This window comes from Erithacus rubecula, assembly GCF_903797595.1.
Source record: "Erithacus rubecula genome assembly, chromosome: 5".
Lineage (NCBI taxonomy): Eukaryota > Metazoa > Chordata > Aves > Passeriformes > Muscicapidae > Erithacus > Erithacus rubecula.
The window spans coordinates 4462465-4472202 of record NC_136687.1 but is presented as its reverse complement, the minus strand read 5'-3'; the positions used below and the strand labels follow the sequence as shown (position 1 = coordinate 4472202).

The window sequence follows — 9738 nt, the reverse complement described above, 5'->3', positions numbered from 1 at the left end:
CTTCTGCTTAAGCAGGGTCACCCCAGAGCATATGGCACAGGATTGCAACCAGACAGTTCCGGGATAGCTCCAGTGAGGAGACTCCGCACCCTCGCGGGGCAATCCGCGCCAGTGCTCGGTCACTGCACTGTAAAGTTCTTCCGCATGTTCAGGGAAAACTTCCTGGGATCAACTTCTGCCCATTCCTTCTTATCCCATTGCCGCTCCTGCTCCGAACGCTGACAGTATAGAAATAAATTCAGATGCTGACGGACATTGATCAAGGCCTCTCTCAGGTCTCGTCCCAGTTCCCCTCAGCCTTTCCTCAGGAGAGAGATGCTCCAGTCCCCCAGTCTGAATGTAACACAGCACATTTTATACCATTTATCAACAATTTACAGCCGTAACCTTTCACAGCTCGCTCATAAACCTCGTCCCGCTCAGAGCTCTCAGAAGCCATTTTTATCTCATCCTTCAACCAGTCCGGCCAGACTTCTGAAGAGGAAAAAAATAGTGTACACCAGTAATGTTCACAAACAATGAGTTAAATCCACTTGGCGAGGTTTTCAGGAGACTTTAGTAACCCCTGGGGCGGAGGGTCGGTGTGTGCGGTCATTGAAGGTGAGGAATGCGCGGGGGGACAGACCGGGACCGGAACCGGGACCGGGACCGGGACCGGGACTGGGACTGGGACTGGGCCGGTTCCGAGGACAGGGCGAGCGAGGAGGACTCTGAGACCGTGCGGGATCCCGGGGCCGTGCGGGATCTGGGGCTGTGCGGGATCCCGGGGCCGTGCGGGATCCGGGGTTGTGCGGGATCTGGGGTTGTGCGGGATCCGGAGCTGTGCGGGATCCCGGGGCCGTGCGGGATCCGGGGCTGTGCGGGATCCCGGGGCCGTGCGGGATCCCGGGGCCGTGCGGGATCCGGGGTTGTGCGGGATCCCGGGGCCGTGCGGGATCCGGGGCTGTGCGGGATCCCGGGGCCGTGCGGGATCCGGGGCTGTGCGGGATCCCGGGCCGTGCGGGATCCCGGGGCCGTGCGGGATCCGGGGCTGTGCGGGATCCCGGGGCTGTGCGGGATCCGGGGTTGTGCGGGATCCCGGGGTTGTGCGGGATCCCGGGGCCGTGCGGGACCCGGGGCTGTGCGGGATCCCGGGGCCGTGCGGGATCCGGAGCTGTGCGGGATCCCGGGGCCGTGCGGGATCCCGGGGCCGTGCGGGATCCCGGGGCACTGCGGGATCCCGGGCCCGGCGCGGCCGCAGTCCCCGTGGGCGGGCCCCGGCGCGGCCCCGCCCGGCGCAGCGTGGCCATGGCGGCGGCGGCAGCGGCGCGCGGGGCCCTGGCGGGTCGGTACCGGGGCGGTGTCGGTGTCGGGGCGGTGTCGGTACCGGTACCGGGGGTGTGTGGCTGGGACGTTTGTGCTGAGTTTCTCCCGTGTCCCGCAGGGATCCTGCGGCGCTGGGCCCCCCGCGCCCTCCCGCTCCGCGGCCCCTCCTCCCGCTGCGTCGGGCACGGACCGGCCCCGGCCCCGGCCCCGCTCTGGACCCCGCGGCTGCTCGGCGAGAACCGGCCCCGGGCAGGGCTCCCCTCGCTGCTCACCAGGTGCGGTTCCGCGGCTTCTCCCTCCAAAAAAACCTTAAAAGGTGTTTCAGATATACACGGAGGAATTTCTATATATCTTATATATATATGTACTTAATATATATTTTTATTTGTACATGTTATATGTTTTATATGTAGTATTGTTTCACGTAAATGTAAATAATTTGAAATATAGTTATATTATTTTTATATTATATTTATATTATTTTAAAATATATTTATACGTATATTTAGGAATATATATATTATTCCACTACATATGCATTGCATAATACATCATATACTATGAATTTATTATGTATCCTGTAATGTATATAATTTATCATCGTATGCATTAATATTCAATTGTTATATTTAATAATACAATATGTAGTATTATATAATATATAAAATATGTGTAGTATATATGTAGAAACTCCTCCACAAATATATATCCAACCCAAACTCTTCCGAGTCTGTGATTCATATTCTAGAAGTGATTTCTGAATCCAAATAACGGCTGAATGTTTGCTTCTGGATGTTTGACTGCTTTTAGAAGATTATAAAAAAAAAAATTGTGCTCTGTGTGGAATAACTTTTAGCTGAATTTTGACAAGAGTCCAGCCCTGTTGTTGGTATTTATTCTACACTTGTTACCCTTCTAACAAGCCACAGCCCTTCTGATCTCTCTGTGTGGGATAAAGGCAATGGTTACTTTTAGAAAAATATGTTTCATTCCTGTTCTGTTTTCCTCCCTGTTTTGGGGTTGGTCTGTTTTTTTTTAGTGTCACACCTCTACTTCCAAGTTTACTCCAGCAGCCAGCTAGGACCCTCACCTACTGCAGCTTACGGAAAGGAAAGAGGAAAAGTGTGAAATCAGTGGTGAAAAGGTTCCTCCGGCTGCACAATGGCCTCTGGGTTAGGAGAAAGGTGAGACTTTTTGGATAATGAGAGCCGTTCTTTACAGACAGGGTGAAGTGTAATTGTTTTCATTCACTTGGAAGGCAGTGGCTGGTGTGGAAATTTAAAAAAAGCTCTGTAGAGAGACTCCAGTTTTCCTGAACGTGAGGGATTTATCCAGGTTTGCTGAGCAGAGGGCTGTGTTTGTGTATTTGCAGCAGGTTTTTTGTGTGTGTGTTTTCTGACAGGCTGGTTATAAGAAGAAGCTGTGGAAGAAGTCAGCTGCCAAGAGGAAGCGTTTGAGGGAGTTTGTGTTGTGCACGAGGACACAGTGTAAACTCCTGGATAAAATGACCACTTCCTTCTGGAAAAGGAGGAACTGGTACGTTGATGATCCCTACCAGAAGTACCACGAGCGCACCAACCTCCGTGTGTAGCAATCTTGGCTTGGCACATCTCTAGGAAAGGGGGTGTCGAGTGGCATGGTCTGGATTTTGGAACATAAATCTGCAATGCCTGTACTTTTTTAACATAAACATGTGCATATCATCTGAGCAGAATTACAGGAATCAATGCCCAAAATAAAGGAATACTCAAGATTATCTTCCTCTGCAGTTTGTGTTTTACTTAGCAGAGATCAGGCTGGTTGCCTACACGTTCTCATGTCTGGTGATTTCCTGTGATTGTCTGACATGGAGGAGTACACTAAACAGTACTAAAACAATTCAACATATTTAATCTTACTTTTTTAAAATAAATGTGTTTAAATAATCCCATAATCTATTTTTGTGTATTGGTGCCTCACTGAATGGAGTCTTCTGAGGGAGAAGAAAAAGGAGAGCAGGGTCCATCTCAGCATTGTTGCCTGTGACAATAACACACAGTTGCCTTGTGTCCATGCTAGAAAGTGTAGGAAGAAAAAGCCCAAACCAGAGTTACATAGCTATATGCTGGTTTTAAAACTGATTTTAAACTATATTGGCCACCAACTTTCTGTGTTCTCTGTTGGTTTTTGAGTAGTAGAATCTATTCTGGGTGTCTTGCATGGCATCCTCAAGCAGACAAGTCAGAGTAAATTTTTTTAAAATTTTTCCTTTAAGCCTAAACTACACCTCACACTGCACATTCCTGGTCACACATAAATAGAACAAACCTAAGGGTTTATCATGGGGTCTGTTTGGAGTGAGCAGATCAACTAGACCCTGGTTTTGCTAAGGGTTGGATCAGATGTTTTCTCTACAAAGCTGATACTCCAGAAAGTTTATGAAAGCGTGCCTTAAAGCATTCCCTGATAACCCATTTTTGAGCAGATAGTCCCTGGTTATCAGCCCCAGTGCTGCCTGTGTAGCAGAAATGGTTTGCTGTACAAGGCTGAAGCATTGCAATGAATTCACTAGTTACTCAGAGTGTTCAGTAGCTGTATTTTGTTCTTTTTCCAGTTCATGATACAGAAAGTTTTGAAGGACATGCAGCACTTAGTGAATACATCTATATACAGTCAGCCAGAATTCAGATAAAAATAATACAGCAATCAAAGTGATTATTCTGGCCTGCCAGATACATTGAACAGACTAAAGATGTTTGGTTTTGTTTTGTTTTTGTTTTTTTTTAATAAAGAAAAGATTAAGACTTTATTCAAGATGTATATCAAGCAGTATAACAAAACCAGCAAAACATCAACCTTTGGAATACTGTTGTAATGGCCATCCTTGTGAGGCATCCAAGTGTACCATTGTATCACAGACCTTTTCTACCCATCACAGGAAAGAAATCACACCAAGTGCACAATTATGAGCCTTAAACAGTTTGTCTAAAAGCAAATCCCAACGTGTTCTCTGCTAGTTCAAATGTGCTGGATGCAAAACAGGTACCTGAAACTAACAGCAAAAGGGAGACTGTGGGTGAGGAGCACAAGGGTTCAGCACGACACGAGGACTCGCAGCAGCCAGAGGCAGCAGGTTGTTTACAGGAGGAGCATTGTCTCTCTCCAAACAGATTTTTACCTCCTAGCAGGAATAAATTGCCAGATTCTCTTTCCTTCTGTGCTGGGTTTGCACTTTCACAAGATTTTCCAAGTTGATTCATTCCAGGGTGACAGGGACACAGTGAAGTCTGTCTTGTTTTTATGGGATCCTGATTCAGCAGTTGGTGACCACAGGAGCTGCACTGATGCTGATCCTTAGGGCAGGAGAGGAGGCACAGAGGGCTGCACTGGGCTGCTCCAGGCTTATTTGTTCATAACTGTGTGAATTTATGGTATATTGAGGAGGCAATTCACAGGCCTGTTTACCACAGACCATCTCCAGCTGTAGTTTCCTTCCCCTCAGCCTCAATTTTATGTTTAAAATAATGCACGTTTCACTGGAGCCTTGAGCTGGGTAAAGGCCATTTCCTAGGGCTGGCCCATTCTCTTCTGCTTTCCTTACAGGACTGATGGAAGGGGCCAGCTGCCTGAAAAACCCCAAAACTGAGCATTATTAACTAAGCCAGATCTGCTGCTATTTTAAACCATCAGCTGAAAGATTTTAGGAGGAGAGATCTGGAAGTGCTCAGCCAGCCTGCACACTCAGAGCTGGAACAGGAAGGGAGCTGAGAACTGCTCCTTTCCAACACCTAGAATGCCTAGAAAGCATTCATCCACCCATCCATCCATCCATCCATCCATCCATCCATCCATCCATCCATCCATCATCCATCCATCCATCCATCCATCCATCATCCATCCATCCATCATCCATCCATCCATCCATCCATCCATCCATCCATCCATCATCCATCATCCATCCATCATCCATCCATCCATCCATCCATCCATCCTCCATCCATCCATCCATCATCCATCTCTCCATCCATCCATCCATCCATCCATCCATCCATCCATCCATCCATCATCCATCCATCATCCATCCATCCATCCATCCATCATCATCCATCCGTCCATCCATCCTCCATCCATCCATCCATCCATCATCCATCCATCCATCCATCCATCCATCCATCCATCCATCCATCATCCATCCATCCTCCATCCATCCATCATCCATCCCTCCATCCATCCTCCATCCATCCATCCATCATCCATCCATCCATCATCCATCCATCCGTCCATCCATCCGTCCATCCATCATCCATCCATCCATCCATCCTCCATCCATCCATCCATCCATCCATCCATCCATCCGTCCATCCATCATCCATCCCTCCATCCATCCTCCATCCATCCATCCATCCATCCATCCATCCATCCATCCATCCTCCATCAGTCCATCATCCATCCATCCATCCATCCATCCATCCATCCATCCATCCATCCATCCATCATCCATCCATCCATCATCCATCCATCATCCATCCATCCATCCATCATCCATCCATCATCCATCCATCCATCCATCATCCATCCATCCATCCATCATCCATCCATCCATCCATCCATCCATCCATCCATCCATCCATCCATCATCCATCCATCCTCCATCCATCCATCATCCATCCCTCCATCCATCCTCCATCCATCCATCCATCATCCATCCATCCATCATCCATCCATCCGTCCATCCATCCGTCCATCCATCATCCATCCATCCATCCATCCTCCATCCATCCATCCATCCATCCATCCATCCATCCATCCATCCGTCCATCCATCATCCATCCCTCCATCCATCCTCCATCCATCCATCCATCCATCCATCCATCCATCCATCCATCCATCCATCCATCCTCCATCAGTCCATCATCCATCCATCCATCCATCCATCCATCCATCCATCCATCCATCCATCCATCATCCATCCATCCATCCATCCATCCATCCATCCATCATCCCTCCCTCCTCTCCCTGCCTCCTCTCCCGCACTCCCTGCTTTGCCAGGAGGGGTCAGCAGCAGCGCACCAAGGTGCCTCCCCGAGCCGGGCTGCCTCCTTGGCAGAGGCTGCAGTGAGAAGCTGAACAAAAGCCTTCAGGGGTGGAGTTTATCCGGAACGAACCGAACTGGCAGACTGGGGGCAGCCCCTGCAAACAACCTGTGCCAGGAGGGTGAGAATCAAAGCGAGTGGCCGTTCTCGGCTGTACAGAACACTGGAGCACAAGGAGCACAAGTGCACGAGGTCAGGCATTCACATGTCTGTCTATCTATACACAAATATACAGCTCCGTTGATAATACATTTTTTTTCTTTTCCAGAGATATGAAAAGGTTTATTTTTTTCTCATTTATACAGTGAATGTTTTGAGAGATATAAGGCAACTCCCTTGTCAACATTTCACCTCAGCACTTAAGAAATGCTAAACAGTCAAGTTTACAGTAAAACAGCAGATTAGACGCACATTAAATAGTTTTAGTGATAATCAATGTTAATACAGCGTGTCTGAGATTAGAAGCTGTCAGATGTTATGCAGCTCTATGTTGTTTGGGTTATTTGGCATAATTGAGTGCAAATTTGTCAGCTTCTTCTTTATCTTACAGCAGCCCATTGCATAGCAGGGAAACATGGCTTGCTTGCAACAGGATTTTATTTTCTGCTAACAGTGCAGGCAGTTTACTTATTTCTTTTTAATGTTAGCAAAAAAAAAATCAAATAAACTCTAAAGCTGCTTAGAAATAAAATATATAAGCTTAGCTTCTCAAAATTTTTGCTGAGTATCTTCCAGGGATCAACTCTTCTGTAACTACTCTTTAGACAGGTTTGTTTGCATTTTTTTTCTAATTTACTTTCTGAAGAATTTTTCAAAATTTGCAAAATATGACTGAATCAGCACATGTAGAGGAAATAAAATTCTCAGGGAATGATGCCAAATACTGTGGCAGACACAGGAAATACCTGCTTGCTTTTTCCATTTCCTAGCCAGGTCAGATAAACATTTCTGTGTGCGCATAATTTATTTCTTTCTTCCCCACACATGTAGGAAGCTGTGGGGGTGACCTCAGGGATCCACCAGATGGGCAGCTGGGATATGGATGCACACCCAGCAGAGAAATGGTTTCAAAGGCCACTTCAGAGTTACCTCCAAGCCTGGCACACTCCAGCTGGCTGTTGGCACCCTGGGCCAGATGACAGTGACACCATCGAGCCCCTGTGCTGATCCATTGGTGATGGCACATCCTAAGTAATGCTAAATGCTTTCCTAGTCTAAGTGACAGGCCCAAGAGCAAACACAAAGGGTCACGTAATTAACTTATGTGTGAATCTCACATGCTCAACACTTACAAGAGACACCAACTTGAAGCACAAATACACAAACCCTACCGTGTCTTCCTCTTCTTTTATATTTCTCATTTATATATGGATACAAATACACCACTCCATCTGGTTCTTGTGGTTCTAACCCAACTCCATGCTACAGGAGAAACTCCAGGCTTCAAAAAGCAGCTCAGACCCTCTGCTCATGCAAGCAGAACAGCAGCCCCTCAGCAGCAGAGCAGAGTGCTGGGACTGGCACTGTTGCAGCAGGGGAGAAAGGTGTGTTTTCCTCTGGAAATGCATCACTAAAGCCATACTAATTTCTGTTGCTGCAGCTTGCTCAAGCCTGGCTTGCTCACATTTTAAAACTTGCAGTAGAACATTGGCCACAAATGGTGGGATTTAGTTATTCTACGCATAATTTTCCACAAAATACTCTCCTGGCTCAGGCTGATCAAAATTAGGACTCCCCCTTCATTACATCATTGAAACCATTTTTTTCTCTTGCACATCACTTCCTCATGCTCTGTAAGTGGTTCTGTCTCTGTGGGTTTAGCACAATGATTTTCTCAGAACTGTGATTTACTTGCAGAAAAATGCAGGTGCAGCTCAGCGTTCACTAACAAATCTTGGACATTTTGTACAGTCAAAGTACTTTTGACATTTGTTACATCATTCACAGTCTTGAGGAGGAAGGGAGGAAAGAGAAATCCATGGGTTCTGCAAATCCACTTCATCCATGATAAAGCCATAAATAAATACACTGTGTCAACGTAGCATCATGAGTAACTGATTATTGTTGTTTCTGCTGGGCATTCACAGAGCAAGAGCTATGCAGACACAAATGAAACTGTAAATGTACACTGTGGGTGGGTGCACACTCTGCAAACCAAACCAGGACCCCTCACCTGCCAGACTGTCCTACCCACACCAGGGACAAAGGGCAGCAGCGAGTCACAGAAGGACGGGAGGGAGGAGGGAGAAAGGCCATGTCTACAGTGCTGCACATCAAAGCACATCCATCCCACTGCTGTTTCCTATGGCATGAACAAGTAGCTCTTTAAGGCAGAAGAGAGACATTCTATGGATCTTGGTGCTATTGGCTCATTGCACTCACATTGTTTCAGTGGCAGAGGACGAGGTACTTTTCTTCCTGAAGCGAGGTCTAAGGGTCCTAGGCGGTGCCTGCAGAAAAGCAAGGCAAAACTTCAGAGGCATAGTAGAAAATATCTTCTTTTTTCCTTACAACTCACCCATCTCTGTGGGACCTCTGTGACAAGGATCCCATTCCACACATGAAGCAATTCAGTTTTGGCCCTGAAGAATAGTAATGAATGACCAGCTGAGGACTAATCTCTTTAAGAAACTGTTGTGTACCCAGGTTACATCAACCCCTTCCCCTCTTGGTTAAAGGTGTGGCTAAAGATTGCTGATAACTCAACAGTTGAAAGAACCAGGTCAACCTGGTGCCATTTACAGCATCTCATGGATCTAGAGGTCAAACTGGTGTCAGGGAGCCAGGTCTGGTGTCTCCCAGCCCATCCTGCCCTGTCCAACCCAACAGCTCCTCTGAGGGTACAGCTCATGGCATTACAAAGCTGGAGGGGTCCCCAAGGTGAAACACCAGGTCTGTAATTCTTATGAGGTACAACTCCTTAAAATCACCCTCTTGCTCAGGAAAGAGCCAAGACAAAGTCTGTTGAAATTTTAGAAACCAGTTATTGGAATTTTCTGCCTTGTAGTCAGCTGGTGCAGAGCTTTTACAAGGAGCCCTGACTGCCCAGGAGGAGGCAGACCAACTCCATGAATTTGGTTTCCTATGGTTAACCCTGTTCTCCAGACTCAGACAGACCTCAGTTAGGCTAGCAAATCAATGAAAGAAAAAGCCCTAATCTGCAGTGCCTACTTCTCTCAGAAGAGTTCTAGTGTGGCATTGTGTCTCATGAGCTGCACAACAAGAAATGGTTATCAGATGATGTAACAGAGCATGGATTCTCAGTGTGGAGCCCTCCCACTGCATCAAGTAACACTGCAAGGTGTGGTAGACTCTGCTACTTTACATAAATATCCAATATAGATTTACATAAATATCCAAT

General features: G+C 47.1%; 2 protein-coding genes across 8 annotated transcripts in view; one reads left to right on the top strand and one right to left on the bottom strand.

Annotated features, from left to right (window-relative positions):
• REEP1 (receptor accessory protein 1) overlaps positions 1-9738 on the bottom strand; it is a 109836-nt gene that overhangs the window by 39800 nt on the left and 60298 nt on the right. For 2 of the 7 annotated variants that reach the window (XM_079306076.1, XM_079306073.1), the window contains one exon: positions 6282-8827. In XM_079306076.1, the coding sequence (XP_079162202.1) occupies positions 8756-8827 (72 nt within the window). In that variant the 3' untranslated portion in view covers positions 6282-8755. Of the gene's footprint in view, positions 1-5866; positions 8828-9738 lie in introns of those variants that run through there. The other 5 variants (XM_079306077.1, XM_079306075.1, XR_013774303.1 and 2 more) reach the window with 4 other exon arrangements.
• On the top strand, positions 1217-3061 carry MRPL35 (mitochondrial ribosomal protein L35). The gene is made up of 4 exons (XM_079306991.1): positions 1217-1324; positions 1424-1580; positions 2345-2489; positions 2708-3061. The coding sequence occupies exons 1-4, from the start codon at positions 1288-1290 to the stop codon at positions 2894-2896; spliced, it is 528 nt and encodes a 175-aa protein (XP_079163117.1). The 5' UTR covers positions 1217-1287; the 3' UTR covers positions 2897-3061.